General features: G+C 40.6%; 1 protein-coding gene and 1 long non-coding RNA gene across 2 annotated transcripts in view; one reads left to right on the top strand and one right to left on the bottom strand.

The window, feature by feature from the left end:
* The window catches only part of NUDT3 (nudix hydrolase 3), a 112,597-nt gene that overhangs the window by 48,286 nt on the left and 42,495 nt on the right, over positions 1-21,816 (top strand). Inside the window, exon 2 of the mRNA XM_043450845.1 lies at positions 12,084-12,194. Coding sequence (XP_043306780.1) covers positions 12,084-12,194 — 111 coding nt within the window. The remainder of the gene's footprint in view (positions 1-12,083; positions 12,195-21,816) is intronic.
* LOC122430064 lies at positions 17,267-20,962 on the bottom strand. Its single transcript, XR_006266220.1, has 3 exons — positions 20,834-20,962; positions 17,693-17,860; positions 17,267-17,406 (listed from the first exon to the last, which is right to left on the bottom strand). It is a non-coding gene; the product is annotated as an uncharacterized LOC122430064 (long non-coding RNA).

Genomic DNA, 21,816 nt, shown 5'->3' with positions numbered 1-21,816 from the left:
CCTGTTCATTAGATGATTATAACAAATTGTTAATTTTGCTGGTTATAATAGTGATGTTGTGGTATATTTTTTTAAAGCCCTACCTCCTGCATACATGGTATTTACCGTCGTGACCTGGAATCTCTCCTAGCCTTTCCATCAGTTCTCAAGCCCCTTTTTTTTTTAATCTCAGAATCCTTTTACACTCTTAAACATTATTGAAGATCCCCCCAAAAGCTTTTGTTTGGTAAATTTTATCATCAGTATTTATTGTATTGCTTCCCGGGTGGCGGCTCAGGGTGAAGAATCCACCTGCCAATGCAGGAGACGCTGATTCTATCCCTGGGTCAGGAAGATCCCTTGGAGAAGGAAATGAAAACCCGCTTCATTTATTCTTGCCTGGAGAGTCCCATGGACAGAGTAGCCTGGTGGGTTACAGTCCATGGGGTTGCAAAGAGTTGAACATGATTGAGTGACTAAGCACACAAACAGTGATTACCTGGAGGTCCATTGTATTTTCTTCTCTACTTTTGTGTATGTTTGGAATTTTCTAAAATAAGTTTTTAAAAAAACCACGTGGTCATTAGAAAAAAGGCTCTTTGGTATGTAGTGATGAAATGATCTCCATGGTTTATGTGAAAAAAGGTGGAACTGTGGTGATGAGTTACTATTTGTGTTAATAAAGAGGGGAGCAAATATTTAAGAAAGTTTCATTAAGAAGCAATTTGGAGATGGAGGTAGGAGAGAAGGCCGGAAATGAAAGAGAAGACTTGCTTTTCAACTGTCTGTTCTCTTGTACTTTTTTTGTTAGCTTGTGTATCATTGAAAAAAAGTGGAATTGGAAACTACAATTTTAGACACACTACTGTGTACATTTAGAATAATAGAATGTTAATGCTGGAAGGGGTTTAGGAATTAATTGGAGTACCTCATTTTAAAACTGAGAAAGGTGAAGTATAGCTTTTATTTTTTCCAGTTGTGTGGCTGATTGGTATAAAGCACACCTGTGATCCATGTCTCCTTACTGCCCTCCTCTAAAAAGTAGACAGCATACAACTGTGGTTTAAACTTCTACATTTTATATTAGGTGGAAATTTGATTAATATGTTGATGCTACTTTGAGGACATAATACCTGCTTTTTTACACTGTATTTATATAGTCCTGGGACTGTGTGTGGGAAAATAATGTAGTTTTTGGATGTCAGGAATGCTGTTCCTGTGGCTTTATTTATTTTTAATGAACTCAAGAAACTCAAGCATTCTAAATATTTCATTCACTCCATTTGGCTGTCAGAAATTTCCTTGGGAATAATGCTTGGCATTCTTCTTGTCCAATTATAAAAGTCTGAAATGCTTGTTCTAAAATATTCAAGCTATACACAAGGTTTTAATGTGAAATGCCTCCTCCTCCTTAGTGTTGCCAAGTGTACTGTACAGAGGCAGCCATTGTTTCTCAGATGAATGCTTTCAAATTAACGTTTAAGTTGAGGTTTTAGAAATTCCCATAGTATAGAGAGAGTGTAGGAAGCTTAACTTTTCCTGTAATATCTCAGACTATTTCTCCCTTTCCTACCTGCTTCTCTTCTGTATTTCTCTCTTCTGAAAAATGAGTATCGATTTCCACCTACTGACCTCAGTTAGAAGTCATAGCCTCTGCATCCCTTTTACAGCACTGTAATTTCTGGTTAGCTACCAGTTGTCCTAGCTGTCTCCTAAATATGACTTGTATCAGTCTCTTCTTCTCCCGGGACCTTGGTTACGTCCAGCTCCCTTATCCTCTCTAACTGAACTTATCCCACCCCCACCCAGCATTCATTCAGCTTCCAGATTCAAGCTTCTGAAACACAAGTGAGATCGCCATCTCTCTTCTCAAAAACCAAGGAGGACTCCCAGTTGCATTCAGTTATTGTAACTCTTTTATGTGCTTCCTGTATGAACTTTTTATACTAGACTCAGTTAATTTATCAGCTTCCTCTGTTGCCCTCTTCCTCCTTCCCATCTTGCACCTTTCACCATATTAAACTGCTTGAGTTTCTCAGCATTCTCTGGCTATAATATACTGTTTGCTGCATGTGTGGCTGTGTGATTGCAGTGCCCCTTGCCTGGAACCCTCTCCTTTCTGGGCTCAGTAAATTTCTCCTCTAGGTTTAGTTCAAGTGTTCCCTCTTGAGAAGTATTCTGGGATCCTCTCGTAATCTTCATTCCCTCATAATAGTCCTTACTAACATGATGCTGTGGCTGCTTGGGCCCTTTGTTAGATCAAGGGTTGGCAAACTTCTTCCGTAAAGGACTAGATAGTAAATATTTTTGGCTTTGTGGATCATATGATCTCTGTGAGAACTACTCAGTTGTCTGGCGGTCAGAGTCAGGCATATACACTGGTTTGAATCCTGGCTCAGTGCTCACCCTTTCTGTACCCCTCACCACATCACCAAATCATCTAAAGCTTGGTTTCCTCATCACTATAATGGTAAAGATTACATAATGCCTGCCTTGTATGATGGTTTGAATATTAGGGATAGTATAGTGAAAGTAGAATGTAAAATGGCAGCACCTAGGCCAAAATGGGCACTGAAGAAATACTAGTAGCTGCTGTTGTATTCCCCCTAGTGTTAGTCTCCCTTAGCCCCCCCCAGCTTTTTCAGTATTTCTAAGAGTTATGGGGAGGAGTTAAGGTTTACAGGAACAACTCAATCATTCCGGTAGGTTATGTTCATACAGTGTGATCCAGCAACTTTAAGTCTTCTTTATATAACTTGCAAATACAGCCAAGTTAACTGCGTTTCTTTAGTCATCTTTTTCAAAATTAAAAAAAGTCATTGCATACCAGGTAATGTACAGTGCAGTGTGTTAACCTTTGGACATTCATTTGGAAAGGCAGGGCAGGACACTCGGTCACTTAGGACTCTAGCAGTATACTCCATACCTGGGACACATGCTGAGGAGCGATACCTGTTCTTGAAATACCTTGTTCCTCCCAAAGTAAAAATTGCATAATATCTGTTCATAGCACAGTCCTTGTACTTGGCAGGGAATTTCCTCTTTTGTTAAATAAGCAACCTGGTTAGCTAGAAAATGAAGGGATTTTGTAAACTGTTTTCGTTTATTTGTTCTTCCTTTTTAGCAGTATTTTGAGCTGTGCAGGGGTGGGGTGGGGTGAGGAATGACCTTAAGGGTAAATGACTCTAAAACTCAAGGAACTTGAAACTACTAGGGCTTGGCCTTGTGATAATTTATTGACTTAATTTGAACAAGTTATTTCACCTCATACTCAGCTTTACTCATCTTTTAAACCTTTTATAGGGTCCTTGTGTCCAAGAACTTGTTCTTTAAAACATTCTGTAAAAAATAGTAAATTTATTTGGAATCCAGACAAGTGCAGGTAACATTCACTGTTATGTTGATCTTATTTTTGTGAAGGGACACATGAATGGTTAGAATGGGCTTGACTGTGAAAGCAGTTTGCAGGGCATGTCACGGATTTGATAAGGTGCAGCCCTTGTGCCATCTGGGCGACCAGCAGAGCTGTCTGGTGGTAATGACATTGTTGAGGGGCTGTCAAATGCCAGGGGCATTGCGTTGTTGGAAATTATATTATGTTAAGTGCATTATTGCCTGCTCAGTTTTCTGGAAATTAGTAATACATCTAAAATATATAGCTTGCCAGTCAGTATTTTCCATGTTGTAGATTATCACCAAAGATAATTGATTTTTTTAAGAAAATTATTTCCAGGGAATTTCCTGGCAGTTCAGTAATGGTTAGGATTCTACTTTCATGGAGCATATAGAGTGATTTTTCCATTGTTGAAGGCCCAGGTTTTATTCCTGGTTGGGGAACTAAGATCCCACAAGTCATGCAGTGTGGCCAAAAAAAAAAAAAAGTTTCCAGAACTTTAACATGGAATAGGATTTAGAAAAGGCAGAGGAACCAGAGATCAAATTGCCAACATCTGCTGGATCATCAAAAAAGCACAAGAGTTCCAGAAAAAATCTCCTTTATTGATTACGCCAAAGCCTTTGACTATGTGGATCACAACAATCTATGGAAAATTTTTAAAAGAGATGGGAATACCAGACCACCTTACCTGCATCCTGAGAAATCTGTATGCAGGTCAAAAAGCAACAGTTAGAACTGGACATGGAGTAACAGACTGGTTCCAATTTGGAAAAGAAGTACAGCAAGGCTGTATATTGTCACCCTGCTTATTTAACTTACATGCAGAGTACATTATTTGAAATGCCAGGCTGGATGAAGCACAAGCTGGAATTAAGATTGCCGGGAGAAATATCAATAACCTCAGATATGCAGATGACACCACCCTTATGGCAGAAAGCAAAAAGGAACTAAAGAGCCTCTTGATGAAAGTGAAAGGGGAGAATGAAAAAGTTGACTTAAAACTCAACATTCAGAAAACTAAGATCATGGCATATGGTCCCATCACTTCATGGCAGATAGACGGGGAAACAGTGAGAGACTATGTTTTTGGGCTCCAAAATCACTGCAGATGTTGACTGTAGCCATGAAATTAAAAGACGCTTGCTCCTTGGAAGAAAAGTTACGATCAACCTAGGCAGCATATTAAAAAGCAAGACATTACTTTGCCGACAAAGGTCCATGTAGTCAAGGCTATGGTTTTTCCAGTAGTCATGTATGAATGTGAGAGTTGGACTATAAAGAAAGCTGAAAGCCGAAGAATTGCTTTCGAACTGTGGTGTTGGCAAAGACTCTTGAGAGTCCCTTGGACTGTAAGAAGATCCAACCTGTCCATCCTAAAGGAAGTCAGTCCTGAATAGTCATTGGAAGGACTGATGCTGAAGCTGAAACTCCAATACTTTGGCCACCTGATTCGAAGAACTGACTCATTGGAAAAGACCTTGATGCTGGGAAAGATTGAAGGCGGGAGGAGAAGGGGCCGACAGGATGAGATGGTTGGATGGCATCACCGACTCAGGACATGAGTTTGAGTAAGCTCTGGGAGTTGGTGATGGACAGGGAGGCCTGGTGTGCTGCAGTCCGTGGGGTCTCAAAGAGTTGAACACAACTGAGTGGCTGAACTAAACTGAACTGAACCTAGAACAAATCTACCCCTACTATGCTATTGGCTGTGGGAATGGAACCTTAGCAGAGACCAAAGGGAGTGGACGATAGATAGAGGGAATATGGATAGCTTCTCCAGCTAGAGCTCCTGGTATTAGTCTCATCCTGGCTGGAAAAGACTGGGAACATTGTTTCTCAAGTTTCTCTTTCCCTCTTTTTTAGCTCCACTCCAACATTTATATGATTATCTTCTAGAATTATCCATTAGATATTTCATTGAACCCTCAAATTCATGTTCAGAGGACAGTTTCCTTGTGGTTCCCTCCTCCACCCACCGTTTCACATTCTCTAGGAGGGCAGTTCCCCCATTGACCTGGCCCACATCCTGTCAGTCACTGGCCCTGTGGACTCTTCCTTCTGTATTTCTGGAAATGTGTCACTTCCTTCCAACTCCCACTTTGATCCTCCTTCTTTCTCAGCCTGAATTAACTGCAGAAGTGAATTCTCTTACCAAGTTTGCCCATATCCAGCCCAAGTCAGAGTGATCTTTCTAAAATCTAAATTGGGTTATGTCATTTCCTTATTCTAAAAACCTCAGTGACTTACTCATTGCCTTCAGGTTTCAGTCCAAACTCTTTATAATTAGACCCCTGCTTTTTTGTTCAACCTCTCTAACCTCATCTGTATGCTGTCTTCATTCCTTTTTTAAAAGCAGTTGTTTGTTCCCTTAGTTACTGGTCCATTCTTTCATTTGCTCATCAAACATTTTTTGGCCACCTGTATATATGGGTCAGGGGCTGTACTTAGGGATTGGGTGTGAGGCAATCAACTGCACTGGTCCTTAGACCTTTCACTGACCTTTCGTACCATTAATCAGGATAGACTAGGTTATGTTGCCTATCAGCCATGGGCTTTCAAAGGCTCTCCTCCACACAGGAACTCTCTTCTGTTCAAGGGGCTCAGGCTTGTATCTACACCAACTGGAACTCACCACGTTCTTGGTGAGGAGGAGAGGAGACTACATTGACTTCTCCGTGTCTCAGCCGAAAAGTGACACATGTCTCTTCTGCTCATATTTCATTATGCAAAACTAGTCAAATGGTCCCACCTAACAGCAAAGGGAGGCTGGATACTGTAGGCAAGAGCATCAAATATTTACTGAGCATTATGGTGTGTAGTCACTGAAATATAATCAGTCACCTGACTTCTTGTTGACCTTTAAATTTCTCAAGAGCTGGAGCTGTATCTGCCTTGCTTTGTATCCTAAGCACAGGGCCATATGGTAGGCTTCTGGTGGTTTTTGTTGTTGTTGAATGAGTCTCCTTTTTTTTCCAGATTTGTTTATTTTATTTATTTATTTTTGGTTCTGCTGGGTCTTGGTTGCTGCATAAGTTTTTCTCTAGTTGCCGTGTGTGGGCTTCTCATTGTAGCTCTTATTGTGGAGCAGGGGATCTGGGGCTGCAGTCGCTGTGGCTCCTGGGCTCTTGAGCACAGCCTCAGTATTTGTGGTGCTGGGTTTAGTTGCTCCATGGGATGTGGGATCTTTCCAGATTGGGGATCGAACCCGTGTCTCCTGTGTTGGCAGGTGGATCCTTTACCACTGAGCCACCAGGGAAGCCCCAAGTGTCCTTCTTTAACTTGAATTCAACTCAAATCACTTCCTTTAAAAAGCTTCCCCTTACCACCCCCCACCATCTCCCTGCAACCTGACTTTTCAGTGTGATTGTGATTTTCTCTGCATACCTCAAACAAAGCACTCCTCACTGTATTGTATTCTTTTGGAAAGTTGTATTAAACAATTTAAAACTTAAGAAATAAAACATTACCGTTTTAGCTGCATCCCTTTATGTAAATCTCTCCAGATTAGGTTTATCATTCCCACCTTTTTCACTGCACACTTGTCCCTAGTCAACACAGTGATTTTTTTCTGTGTCCTTGAGGATACTAAGTTGTCATGAATCCAAGAATTCATATATGGGTGGGTGTGTTCTGTGGGTTTGTTTATCCGTTTCTGCCTGAATATCATTTGTCTCAATGCAGAGAGCTTCACAAAAGGCCTGGTACTTGGTTGGCCGGTCCCCCACTTTGATCTGCCTCAGAGTTGCAGAGGTTCTAATCTGCATCTCCAGTTCCTGGCTTCTTACAGTGCTTAATGAATATTTGTTGAATAAATGGTGATTTTTTTTCTCCCTTAGAGCGTCATTTTCAGAATCTTTTAGGAGCTTTGCCATTCAATTTCTTTTTAGATAATTTGTATTTAAAAGTCAAGCTTCAGAATAAGAATTTACTGAGCAAAACACTTACTGTAAGGCAGGAAGGAGTAAAGTCTCTGGTGAAAATAAAGAATATTTTGTTTTCAGTTTTTGCAATAAATTTTCAATGGGTTGTCAAGGAAACTTTCTGAGGAGAAGAACTATTTGCTGGTAATAGTGTTTGCTTTGAAGTATGACTACAAAGGAATGCGGCTGGCTTTCTTCAGCCTCAGTGTTGTAGTCTTACCTCATAGAGTCGTGCTTTGAATGTAAAAAGCACTCAACTAGATTTACTAGCTAATATTTTACATTAATTGATATTTAGACATTAAATTATACTCTATGGTACAGTTTCTTTTTCATTGCTTTAACTTTGAAATGTCCCTATAAAGTTCTTTCATTTCAACTGAAACCTAATTGGATGGCCCTAGTCAGCCTTTGAAGTGAATGATTAGGTTTAGAATGGTTGATAAACACTGCCAAGAAGTGGGAGAACTGTAGGAAGAAAGACTACATGTTGTTATTTATATACCAAATCAGTGAAGGATTAACCCATTTTTCTACTTTTCCTTCTGGAATCTCCCTTGCAGATTAAATGTATGATATTACCTAAAAGTCTTTGGAGGACTTTTTTTTTTTTTTAGCTTTTTGGCTTGAATTAATAAATGTGTTTATATTTGGGTTTATTTTTTTAATCAGAAATTTTTCAAAATGTATAATTGGGCAGTTTTTGAGAAGAATGGGTATGGCAGTGATCCCCTTTATCTTTTATGGGAATGATTTGAGATAATAACGAAACTAAGGATAACCTTCTGGAAGGCCACTCCTCTGGAGTGTAGACTCTGAACAAGATAGTGGTGGCACTATTTAAGCTTTTAAAAAATTGCTGTGATTTTAAAACTAGTTTTATTTTATTGAGCTGAAGTTCACATAGCATTAACCATTGTAAAGTGAATAAGTTGGTAGCATTTAGCAACTACTGCTTCTATCTAGTTTCAAAACAGTCAGCATTCCAAAATAAAACCCTGTACCCATTAATCAGTTACTCCCTATTCTTCCCTTCCTTCAGTCCCTGGCGTCCACCAGTCTCCTTTCTGTCTCTGTGTATTTACCTATTCTGCATATTTTATATAAATGGAATTATACATTATGTGACTTTTTTTTTGAGTTTGGCTTTCACTTAACCATAATGGTGTCAAGGTTCATCCACTGTGTAACATTTATCAGAATGTTATTTCTCTTTATGACTGAAAACTAATCCTTTTATGTACATGCCACATTTTGTTTATCTACTCATGCATTGGTGGACATTTGAGTTATTTCTCCTGTTTGGTTATTATGAATAATACTGCCATGAGCATTTGTGTCTGAGGGTTAGAGTACCTGTTTTCAGTTCAGTTCTTTGGGGTATGGTGTATACCTGGGAGCAGAATTGCTAGATCAGATGGTAATTTCATGTTTAACTTTTGGAGGAACCACCTGTTTTCTGCAGTGCCTAAACTGTTTTACATTCCTACCAGCAGTGTATGAAGATTCCAATTTCTCTGCATCCTTGTCAGTACTTGTTACTTTAAAAATTATAACCATTCTAGTAGGTGTAAAGTGGTATCTCGTGATGGGTTTACTTTGTACTTTTCTAGTGACTAATGATGTTGATCACATCTTTTCACATGCTTGTCAGCTCTTTGTATATCTTCTTTGGAGAAATGCTGTTGGTCATTTTTTCCTTGAGTTGTAAGAGTTGCTTATATATTTTGGATACCAGACCCTTATCAGATAATTTCCAAGAATTTTCTCCCATTCCGTAGATCATCTTTTCACATTTTTGATAATGTCATTTGATGCACAGAAGATCGTAATTTTGATGATGTCTAACTCATTCATTTTTTGTTTTGTATCTCAGGTTTTTGTTGTCATGTCTTAAGAATTTGGCCTGTGTTAGCAAATCCAGGATCATTAAGCTTTACCCCTGTTTATAGATTTAGCTCTTAGGTTTAAGTTCCATTTGGAGTTAATTTTTGTATATGATATGAAGTAGGAGTCCAGTGAGGACTCTTATTTTAAAGCATAATTTCGTGAAACTGCCACATTGTACTTCCTTCCTTCTTTCTTCCATCCTCCTGTCCTCGTATCCTCCTGTCCTACCTTCCTTCTTATTTTGGCCACGCTGCAGGGCTTGCAGAATCTTCGTTACCTGACCAGGGATTGAACCTGAGCCCTAACCACTGGGCCACCAGGGAATTGCCTCACGTTGTACTTTTAACATCCCTTGATTAAACATACATACACACCAACCAAGAACTATTACGGATTTTCTTTTCTTTTTTCTTTTTTGGCTGTTTCTTGGCAGCCCTTGGGATCTTAATTCCCCAACTAGGGGTCAAACCTGCGCCCCCTGCAGTGGAAGTGCAGAGTCTTAACCACTGGACTGCCAGAGACGTCCCAATTTTATATTATTTTAAGTTATTCCAAGTTGTATTAATCAAAGCAGAGTTTATATGCATTAAAATAAATGGTGCTTGTAAATTTAAGACAGTATTTTCTCAGTCCATGGGCTGTATAGTGGTGACTGTATATAGATTCATGGATTTCCCTCTTATCTTGTGATCCCCTCTTAGTCTGCAGATCATGGATTTTGTAGAGGAGCATCAGGAGAATCTTATCATGACAAGAAGAAAGGGATTAAAGATGAAGAAAAAGGTAGTTTCCAAGGGCTGATGGTTGCAGAGAACTTAAATGGGAGAGGACTGGAGGAAAGTTAACTAGCAGTCAGTCACGGGACCCATGAGGGCCAGAGAGGAAGGAGTGGTTTCTTTTAGGCAGGAAAGGTGACTGCAGAGTAGAAGTTAAGTACTGGGGCGTGGAAGGGTAGATAGGGAATATAGTTTGGAATAGGGCCTGAGGCTCAGAAGACATCATCAGAAGTGATTGTTTGGGAGCAGTTGAGGATTCCTTTAGTTCTGGAAATAATACCAACCCAACTCCATCTCCAAATGAGGAGTAAAGCTAACTCTGTTTAATATCTGTCCTGGAGAGGTTAAGGGAAAGGAACTAGGGAAGTTCTAGATTTTATTTTAACCATGATTAGAATTCTGGTTAAGTTTGAATTAGTAACCTGTGTTCTATATCAATATTTTGTGTTTGTTTGGTTTCTTTTCACTTCTTTTTTAAAAAATTAATTTTATTGAAGTATAGTTGATGTGCAGTGCTGCGTTAGTTTCTGCTGTAGAGCAAAGTGACTCGGTTATACATGTGTCTATTCTTTTCCATTACGGTTTATCACAGGATATTGAATATAGTTTCCTGTGCTATACAGTAGGAGCTTGTTGTTTATCCACCCTATATACAATAGTTTGCATTTGCTAATCCCAAACTCCCAATCCTTCCCTTCCACACCGATGACCTCCCCACCCCCCCACAACCACAAGTCTGTTTTCTATGTCTGTGAGTCTGTTTCTGATAGGTTCATTTTTGTCATATTTTAGATTCCACATACAAGTGATATCATATGGTATTTGTCTTCCTTTTTTGACTTACTTCACTTAGTATGATAATCTTCGGGTCCATCCATGTCACACAAATGACATCACTTCATTCTGTTTTTAGGACTGAATAACATTCCACTATATGCACGTATACATGTGCACACACACCCTGCGTCTTCTCTACCCGTTCATCTGTTGATGGACATTTAGGTTGTTTCTGTCTTGGCTAATGTCAGTAGTGTTGCTGTGAACATAGGGGTGCGTGTCTTTTTGAAGTGTAGTTTTGTCTGAGTATATGCCCAAGAGAGGGATTGCTGGATTATAATATGGCAACACTACTTTTAGTTTTTTAAGGAGCCTCCATACTGTTTTCCCTAGTGGCTGCCCTCATTTACATTCCCACCAATCGTGTAGGAGAGTTCCCTTTTCTCCACATCCTCTTCAGCATTCATTTATTTATTATTAAACTGTTTTTTGGTTGCGCCAGGTCTTTGTTGCTGCCTACAGTCTTTATCCAGTTGCAGAGCACAGGGGCTACTCTCCAGTTGTGGTGTGTGGACTTCTCACTGCAGTGACTTCTCTTGGTGCCGGGCACATGCTCTAGAGCGCAAGGGCTTCAGTAGTTGTGGCGCATGGGCTTAGTTGCTCCTTGGATCTTCCCGGATCAGGGATCAAACCCAGGTCTCTTTACCGAGCCAGCAAGGAAGCCCTATTTGTAGACTTTTTAGTGATGACCATTAAGTGTCATTTCTTGATAAAAAGTTTCCTAGTAAAAGAATTCCAGTTTTACCTCAGCTGAAAGCATGACAACAAGAAATCTTCCTAGGTCTTATGTTGGTGAGAGAATCAGGTTCTCAGCGCACGCTTAGAGCTTCGGGTTATGTGTAGTGTTGGCCTGTGGCCGTCAGATGGAGCAGGAACTGGGAGACACAGGGGTGAGAACCTTGGAGGGAAGGTTGGGACTTCACAGGGCTCACAAGCTCATCAGTGCATCAGTGACAGTCTCTGTTTGGTTTTGTTTGGAGTGTTTTTGTCAGTTGCATGTTCAAAGGGCTAAAGAGAAAGGAACAAAGGAAAGGATCGACAAGACAAGTGACTGAGAATCTGAGGGGTACACCTAATGGCCACTGGTTCAGATGCCGTTCTGCTGTTACTGGACAGGTTGTCTGCTTTTTCAAACAGAAACGGAAGCTACCTTACAAGTGATTTGGAGAGGCATCAACAAAGAATGGGTCCTAGGTACTTCTCTTTGTGTGGCATTTAAACTCCGAACGTGTATGAGTGTGGCTTTTTGAGAGTCTAACGGCCCGTGTGACCTCTGACTTTCAGGTGCTACTTGTGAGCAGCAGTCGTCATCCAGACCGGTGGATCGTCCCTGGAGGGGGCATGGAGCCGGAGGAGGAGCCGGGCGTGGCCGCAGTCCGTGAAGTCTGTGAGGAGGTACGCGCCGAGAGCCGTGTGGCCGCACCGCGCACCCACCACGGCCTGTAGTTCCTCACTTTATCCCCGCTCGCTGTGTGAACGGGCTCAGGGGCACAGAGCGAAGGTGCTTAGCACCCGCCACATGTCTCCTTGATCAGAGAGGTAGTGAGGTTGTGACATGGTGGTGTCTACCAGGCTCTCTCTGCAAGGGGCGATCATGGTAGTGAATGTGTGCAATTATACCAGACAGTTCTTTCTGATTGCCCTTGGATCTCTGCCTGCTCTACCTCTGTTTCCTGTGGCAGAAGGTTGAGAATCAGGTGGTTCATCAGCCCTAAGAAATAAGAGAAGTAGGCAGTATTGATGTAAGCAACTTATTCTCGTTAACCTTTGCTTGAGGCCAAGGTAGCACTTGTTCTCCTTTGCTCCTGGGTCCTGGTAGCAGAGCACTGGCAAAGCAGAAGTTCAGTTTGCCGGAAGCTGTTACAGGTGCAACTTGAGAGACATTAGTATCTTGTTTTTTATTTGGTCACATGATACTCACCATATATGTTTTGAGTTCTTGGGCCGTGCCCAGTGTATCTTACTGGATACTCTAGAATTAACAGTCAGAAGTCAGATCTTGGTGCTCTTATTTCAAGGGCTTACAGTTCTGTTGGTGAAACTGAGAAGCAAATTGCAGTTCAAAACCAGGAGGAAGGAACTAATGTTTCTCCATGGCCTCTTGTGGCAACACCACACCTGCTCTGCTTACGTTATCTTGTCTAGGAGTCCTGACTCAGTGATGTGAGTTTTACCAGCCCCATTGACTTGCCTTGGCCACATAGTGCTTTTTATAGGTCCATTTCCATGTTCCAGAAGGGACTTAAGACTGATTCTAAGAACATATAAAATAGAGCTTAGAAAAGGTCTGAGTTCTGCATTTCTTTTGAGTCCAGCCCTTGCTGTTCTTCTTAAACTAATTTTACTTTAGAATACTCAAGGAATTCTTTCCTTGCTCTGAAGTCCTGCAGAGTTATGTTGGCTCATGACACTATTATTTTATCATATATCTGAGTATCTTTAACTATATTGTAACCTCTGAGGACTAAGATCATGTTTCCTATTTTAAATCCTCCCTTCTTGTGCCTAGTACACAGCTGGATGAATAGAAAGTAATTAATACAAGTGTCTATGACAAATGGAACATAAAAATCCTGAAGAAATATCCCCGTTGGAAATTACCAGAGTTCTTTCTGGAGGATCTCAAAGGTTTGACTATTCAAATAAAGTGTGGTAGGGCCAGCTGGTGAATCTAAGCTACATAGTTTTGGTTTCAATCCAGTTGGTTCCTGTGGGTTCCGAGGCACCCACCCAAGGCAAAAGTGATGTTTGACAGAGTTATTGCAGCTCTGTAGGTTGTTGGAAGACATGAAGTAGACTATGGCTCTAGAATAGAGAGGAAGAAAAAAATTCCGAGACCTTGGGCAAACCTTGCTACCTGGTTTTAGAAGTTGTGGGGAGACGAGTTGACAGCTTTACCTCTGTAGAGCACATTTGGATTTGGCATCTTTCTCAGGAAAGGGTGTATCAGTTGCTACCGTGGTTGTTTTGTTTCTGAGTACCACGGTTGAAATGTCCCTCGGTTATACAAGTGCAACTAAGGTGTAGAAAACCAGATGATTGCAAAAGGAAATGCAGTGAGGGAGTTGGAAAGGATATACAGCACCCTTTTGTTTCCTGGAGATTGCATACCAGCCTTCAGTAGGCAAAGGAGGGAGAGAGTGGAGAATGAAGTGGAGTTGGGGAACTAGAAGGTAAACAGTGTAGCGCAGATAATTAAACTATGCTTTTCACATGTTCATCACTTACCTACCTCCTGTCTTGAAGGGAATCCCAAGCTCGAAATTAAACCCTGGTTGCCATTCTCAGCCCTGAGGAGTCCTGCTTGACCTTGAGCAGATTTCCCCCCAGGCAAGAGTCGCGCCATGCCCTGTCCTTACTCCAGCGTTGCTGAGAGGGTGAAGAGCAGTGTGCTAGTCACTCAGGCATGTCTGGCTCTGCGACCCCATGGACGGCAGCCCTCCAGGCTCCTCTGTCCACGGGACTCTCCAGGCAGCAACACTGGAGTGGGTAGCCATTTCCTTCTCCAGGGGCCCTTCCTGATCCAGGGATTGAATCGGGGTCTCCTGCACTGCAGGCAGATTCTTTACCATCTGAGCCACCAGGGAAGCCCATAAATAAAATAAAGTACCAAATAAATCAAATAGTGAATATAAATTAGTGAAACGTATCATTACAGAGACAAACATTTCAGTGGCTTACGTCAAAATAAAATGGAGGGACTGACTTTTCCAATTCTATGTCTGCTAACAGAGAATAAAACTTGGAATCAGTGAGGATGTAGGTAGATGTTTTTGATTGTTCTTGAAGGGTAGTTTTGTAAGCAGAAATCACTATTCAGGGATTTATTTAGTTTTCAAAATGTCATGACTTTGTAAAAGCAAACATTCAAAAACTTAGTTCTTTCCTAATGCTTATAAATCTGATTGCTGTATTGTAAGCATAGGAGATTTTACTAGTCATTTTTAAGGGGCCTTTGGATAATACCTAGGCCAGTTCATTGAAAACTTTCAGATGTTTCAGGTTGCATTTATAAATTTAATTAACTGGATTGCTTTTTAAAGTTGTCTGACTTTTAAAAAAATGAAAATCTTATGAGGTTCCTCATCAGTAAAGTCCTGTGAATGTCATGTATTAAACTTACAGCTAAGATGAGTCTTAAATAGTGCCACAGTGCAGAGGTCCCCAACCTCTGGGATGTATGTAATGCCTGATAATCTGAGGTGGAGCTGATGTAATAATAATAGAAATAAAGTGTATAATAAATGTAGTGTTCTTAAATCATCCCCTACTCCTGGTTCATGGAAAATTGTCTTCCATGAAAACAGTCCCTGATGCCAAAAAGGTTGGGGACCACTGCCATAGTGTACATAAATTTACTAAGATTTTCAACTTAAAATTACCAGTCAGAAATAAGGTATTCAATTATACTTTCAAAATTGAGGTTACCATCAAATAAGCCAAATTATTTTAAACATTATAAAATCATAAAATATGTTTGGCCTCCTTCACCTTTCCTGTTAAATGAGGCCAGGACTCAGAGTGTCCTGAAGGGAAAAGCTGGTCCAGTTACTATAGCTCAGTCAAGACTGTCACTTCACTGGACTCCCCTGGTGGTTCAGTGGTTAAGACACTGTAGGGACATGGGTTTGATCCCTGGTCAGGAAACTAGGATTCCACATGCCACTCAGTGTGGACAAAAAAAAGGACTGTAATTGAACAGAGATGAATGATCATCATGCAGTCCACCTGGTGGTGGTGGGTATCGAGTAAGCCATCTGAAGTATCTGGCAAACCAGGCTAATTTTGTGCTTCACCCTGAAGGTATTCCTCCATGCAGTCTTTGTGATTCCGTCTTGTTCTCCCTGTGTGTTCCATTGCAGTGTATTTCTAGCATCTTTTTTTTTTCTTTTGCCTCACCATGCAGCATGTGGGATCTTAGTTCCCTGACCAGGGATCAAACCTGTACCCCCTGCATTGGAAGTCAGAGTCTTAACTGCTGGACCACCGGGGAAGACCCTATCCAGCATCATCTTTATCATGTTTTATTCATATCTTTTGTCTAGTTGTCTTCTATGCTAGATTTTACATTCTGTGTAGCCAGATACTATTCCTTTTCAGTCACTGTTTAATCCCCAGTGCTTAACACATAGCAAGTGCTTAAGAAAGGAAGTACTACAGTTTTTGGGGTGACCACTAGAGCAGCCACATAAATGCGGCTGCTGCTGCTGCTCAGTCGCTTCAGTCGTGTCTGCCTTTGTGCGACCCCAATGCGGTTGAGGTAGGCCCTTTTGGATTGGCAGGAGTAGACATATATCTACAGGTCCCCCGGTTAATTGAGGGACAAGAATATGACAGTATCACAGCCGCTGCCCAGTCAGACTGTGCAGAGCTGGAAACTTAGGTCCTGATGCCCAGGCAGGCCTTTTCACAGTAGCTGGATGGACGGTGGGGACGCAGGGCAGCTATCAAGCCTGGTCACCATCCCTCTCTTCCACTGTGGAGGCTGCCTTTCTATGCTCTTCTCAGCCTTGGCTTCTGCTTACCACTTTTTGTTTGGTGCTTTTCCTGCCTTGTCTATCACTAACCTATCTGTTGACTCACTCTGTGTGTCTCATACTCAGCTTTCCTGAGAAGAGTACTTGATTGGTTATAATCTTCAGGTATAGTTGCCAGGTCACATCCATTTCTAGCCATTTGAAGATGTCTGATTTCTTATTCCTCCAACTGAGCTCAGAACGGCGAGGTCATGTGCTTTAAAAGCCTGGCAGCCTGTGCTTAAGTACTGCCTGCAGCAGTGGACCAGCAGTTCTGTGTGTGTAATAAGAATATATTTATTAACACAGGAAAATATTTGCAGCAAATTCCCTAGTGATTAAAGTAGGTTATGAATCAGCATTTATGATAGAAAACCATTTAGTGAAGAATAAATATGTGTCTACTTGTATAGAAAGAACAATAATATTGCAGGTGCCAAGCTCTGTTTAAGCGTTTTGCATTTGTTGCCTCATTTCTTCACCATACCTGATGAGGTAGTAACTGTTATCATCTACATTTTATAGGTGAGAAAAAAGTGAGATTGAGTAATTTGTGCAAACTAACCGTGCCCAGCTAGATGTGCTCAATGTGAAGTTTGAATCCAAAACATCTAGTCTTAGCACCCATACTCTTAATGCCTTGAAAGAACGTCCACCAGATGTTCACAGTGGTTATCATTGGGTTAGCTCTTAGATTATCAAGTTTTTTTGCATTAAACATATATTTGTTCATGGAAAAATTTTCTGAATAAACATGAATGTAATGAGGTTATTAAGTCAGTTTTAGGTACGGTAAAACTCAACCTGCTCTGAAACTTGGTTCAACTCAGCTTAAAATTTTTAGCATATTGCCTGAATCTCAGAAACAGATAAATCTGTAGCACTTCAATCATTACCAATCACCACATTTAAAGGACTGAACTCTTCCCTTTTGGAAACTTGCCTTCATTTTTCAGTTGTTTTTAAAGTCCTGCTAGAGTGATCCCTCAAAGGGTTGGAAGGATGAGGCTTTCTCCCAGGGCTGGCCACGGGCCTTGGTCACAGTGCATCTCTAGCAGAGGCTTGTATGAGCCAGCCATGTGATGCTCTCTCTGGAATAAAAAGGAAAAGCAGTTCTTTGTGTGGTTTTCAGAGCTATTCTTTCTTGTTAATTCAATGGGAAAGGTAAAACTGCTGGCTGACAGGGAAGAAAGAGAAGCTGGATCTGAAACTGTTCTGTCTTCTGTGCAGCTGTTAAATTTCCATCTCTTTCACTCATTGTCACCTCAGCCAAACCAAGAGGTTATCACAAAGATATAGAACATGTGAAAACAGAAACAGAAAAATTATGTGCATAGCTGCAGCTGTATTCTCTTCAAGGGTAACAAAGATGTGTACCTTCTGCCTGTAGAGAAATGTAGCCCGCGGTAACGGAGAGTGTGGTCAAACGCCAGTTCCTTCTGTCCACTGCCTCATGTCTGGTCAAGGCCCACATCCATCTCCATTTCTAGCATATAATCTATAAAGTTTCTGTAGGTAGCCTGATAATTAACCTTTGGCACAGACCTAGGTTTAAAAAGAAAAAAACAAACTTGTTCTCCGACTTCCTCATCTCTGTCCTTGTATCTCACCTCTCTTCTGTACCTTCAGGCTCTAACCATCTGTTGTTTTGCCACACAAACTCACCGTCTTGGAAAATTCTTAGTGTCAGTGATGTCACCTTAAACTTTCTTGTACCTTGCTGCCCTTCTTCAGGTTTTTGTTTTTGTCTGTGCCGCCCATGCAGCTTGTGATCTCTTAGTTCCCCAGCCAGGGATCGAACCCATACCTCCTGCACGAATGTACGGTTTTAACCCCTGGATCACCAGGATAGAATTCCCTCAAATTTTTGATACACTGTCTTACGTAAACATTTCACAGCATATTTGATTTAATTCACCTTCATTTAAGATAGTTTTTTGAACATCTAGATGCCTTAATATGGTATCAAGGATCATGATTGCAAAGCTGTTTCTTGATTATCTCAGCCTTACTTAAGTCAGCCCATCGAGAATTTATCATAATCTTTCTTGATCTCATTTTATTTTCAGATAAGAACATGGAAAATGAATTAGTGAACTTTATTTTAAAAATCTATGTCTTTTTATCCTAATTCCTGTATTATGTGTTCCCTTTCCTTGCAAAGGAAAAAAAGGTTATATGCTCTTATATATGTAACATAGCAACCAGAAGGCTCCCTATGGTATCTCAGAACTGTTTGATAGAGAAGCAGTGTTTCATGTCTCTTGTTATATACAAGTAGAACATTTAAAAAGCCTGTGACTACTGGGGAATAATTTGAAACACTGTTTTTTTCAACTTTATGAACTGACAGTGTTTGACTCTGTGGAGTGGAGAGAAAAGGGAAGGCTCTCTGTGACTGCTGTGTTTTGACCTTTACTTTCTGGCAGCCTAAGCAGTTGTAAATGGAAAGGGGGCATATGGTATCACAGAATCTATTAGGGAAATAGCATTAAATTTTTTTTAAATGTCAGAACTTTAACCATAAAATATATATCATAACATATTAAGAATATTTTCAGCCATCTCAGCATGGTAAATGAAGCAGGGTAAAGGGATCTCTAGCTCATAAGCCCACAGGGAAGCAGACAGGTGGTTGACAGTGGGTATAGCTCTGATAAAGTGGGGAGAGCCTACCAAGGCCAGAGGCGGCTTCTCTCAGGCCCAGCCAGTAGTTTTCATGTGGCGATTAAGACCCAGTGTGACTCTGCTGTTTTAAGAGAAGCATGAAAACTGGATTCTTATGTGAGATTTCCTGATCTTTCAATGTAGACAGCTAATTTTTAAAAATTGTTTTTAAAATGTTAAATAATATATGCATAGTAGATTAAAACAGCAGTAGTAGTACTAAAAGGCTCATAATGGAAAACAACCAAAAGACGTGTTCTTAATTAGGTGTGTGATCTGTGTTACAGATTTTTACTTTATTTTGAACTGTAAACTGGTAAGCTTCCAAACTTTTGGAAGAAGATAGTTTTATTTTTTAGTCTCCTACATGATGAATGACCTGGAGAAGGAAATGGCAACCCACTCCAGTAATCTTACCTGGAAAATTCCATGGACAGAGGAGCCTGGCAGGCTACAGCCCATGGGGTCGCAAAAGAGTCGGACATGACTGAGTGACTAAGCAACAGGAACAACATGATGAATGAAGGCAAGAAAAGGTCTTTAACCTTGGGAATATTGCGTTGTTTAATAGAAGCGTCAACACAAGAAACTATACCCGGATGTAAGTTCCTGTACATCTCAAGAGTGATCACAAACCAACCCTGTTTATTTGTTGAAAACTAGGCTTTATTTAGATAGCATTTTCTGAATTTCTATTACTTAATTTTTAAGGAACTTAAAATCACATGAATATGAATCATTAATAATAATGTTCTGTGTGCTGTGCTTAGTCACTCAGTCATGTCCGACTCTTTGCAACCCCATGGACTGTAGCCTGCCAGGCTCCTCTCCTTGGGATTCTCCAGGCAAGAACACTGGAGTGGATTGCCATGCTCTCCTCCAGGAGATCTTCCCAACCCAGGGATGAAGCCCAGGTCTCCCACACTGCAGGCAGATTCTTTACTGTCTGAGCCACCAGGGAAGCCCAAGAATACTGGAGTGGGTGACCTCTCTCTTCTCCAGGGGATCTTCCCAATAATAATGGACTTGTATGGCTATGTGCTATGTGTGCTAAGTCACTTCAGTCGTGTCTGACTCTTTGTGACCCTTAGACTGTAGCCCACCAGGCTCCTCTGTCCATGGGATTCTCCAGGCAAGAATGGGAGTGGGCTGCCATGCCCTTCTCCAGTGTATGGCTATGTGCACCTATAGATTTATCTTTAAAATTGATTTAAGAGAATTCCCTGGCAGTCGAGTGGTTCAGATTCCACAATTCCACTGCAGGGGACCCAGGTTCAATCCCTGGTCTGGGAGCTAGGATCCCACAAGCCATTTGGCCAAAAATAAATAAATAGATTAAAAAATAGGCAAAAGATCTTTCTATATGTTTGAAATTTTTCAAAATAAAAAGTTAGGAAGAAAGTAGACATATATATCACTTGCCAACTATACTCAGAAGCTTCAGGAGGAAACCATGAAGGACAGCAATATGATGGATGTCACTTTGCCCAAGAAAATATGTTCTATAAGTACTACCATGTCTTTGTTTTTACTTTGTAAGAAGGTAGTTCTTTTTAGCTTCTTTGGTCAAAGCATTATAAAATATAAGAATCATGTCTATTAATGCATTGTATATAATTATCTTATTATAATTTATTCTTCTCCAAGAATTTAGTGGGAAATGTGGTTCAGTGATAAAACATTTCAGGGAAGCCTTTGTTCACCTGACATGTGCATACGTGTTTGTGTGTGGGAACATATTTATTCTGCCCTCCTAGAAAATCATACACACAAGAATATAGCAAAAGAAGTTAAGAGCTTTTCCTTAGAAAAAATCATTTAGAATATATAAAACGAACAGAGAAAACATACCATGTCTTAGATGGAAGCTGGGGTGAGGCCGTTTTATGTTAGAGGGCAGATTGAATCCCGCAGATCTCTGGCAAAGGCCCTGAAGTAAATCCGTGTTGAATCTCCTGTTTCTGGCAGCTGAGAACTTAGCAAGGGCCTTTCCCCAGTTAGGGCTCAGGGATGGAAGGAGACCCTGGCATGGACGCCGCCTCCAGTGAGGGCTTGGCCGAGGCAGCTGTGATAATCCCTCTGCTCAGTTTTGCTCTGTGCTCACGTGACCAGTAGTCGAATTCAGCTCTGGCCCCAGAGCAAGGAATGCCTCTCTCTCCTTTCAGAGGAGGGCGCCTCTCTGCTCCCAGGCAACTAAGAAATGGTAAATAGCTACTCCTAGGTTACTTCCATAATGATTTCTGGATTCAGCCTTAAAACGGTTGAGAATTTTTAGTGACTGTCAGTTTGGCGTTTGCAAAGCTATTTAATAGATACTCTTGACTTTATGAAAATTGATTCAATATTACATTTTTTTGTTAGTGACTGTGTTAGTTTAAATACACAGATGCTTTTGACTAGGAATTTCCATTGGAATGATTTGTAGACATTTTAATCTTAAGAACAGAAACAGTATAATCTGAACCGAACTCTTGCTATGGGGGCTTTTAAGTGCACCCTCTAGCATTCTGTGGTGTGTTAGTGTAGCCAGTTTACTTGATTTAGTAATTGAGCTTGGTGACCACTTCAGCTTCCCATTTTTCTAATTCTAAAAGTAATACATGTTCCTAGCAGAATGAAAAACCTGTAAGGACAAAAATGACAGTATGTTACTTTAGTTCTGTGGCTGATTTTTTTTTCTGCAGCTGTTTAATTATGAAATTTAACAAACATGTAAGTATAATTTTAAAATAGTGAAACAAACAGTGTATCCCTTCTTCTAGATATAATATCTGTTGACTTGTTGCATATTTGCCTTATTTCTCTGTGTTTATATCAATACCCATTTTTTGACT

Source organism: Cervus canadensis, chromosome 28, assembly GCF_019320065.1.
Source record: "Cervus canadensis isolate Bull #8, Minnesota chromosome 28, ASM1932006v1, whole genome shotgun sequence".
Classification (NCBI taxonomy): domain Eukaryota; kingdom Metazoa; phylum Chordata; class Mammalia; order Artiodactyla; family Cervidae; genus Cervus; species Cervus canadensis.
The sequence above is the reverse complement of the archived record's forward strand: the minus strand, read 5'-3'. Positions and strand labels throughout refer to the sequence as shown.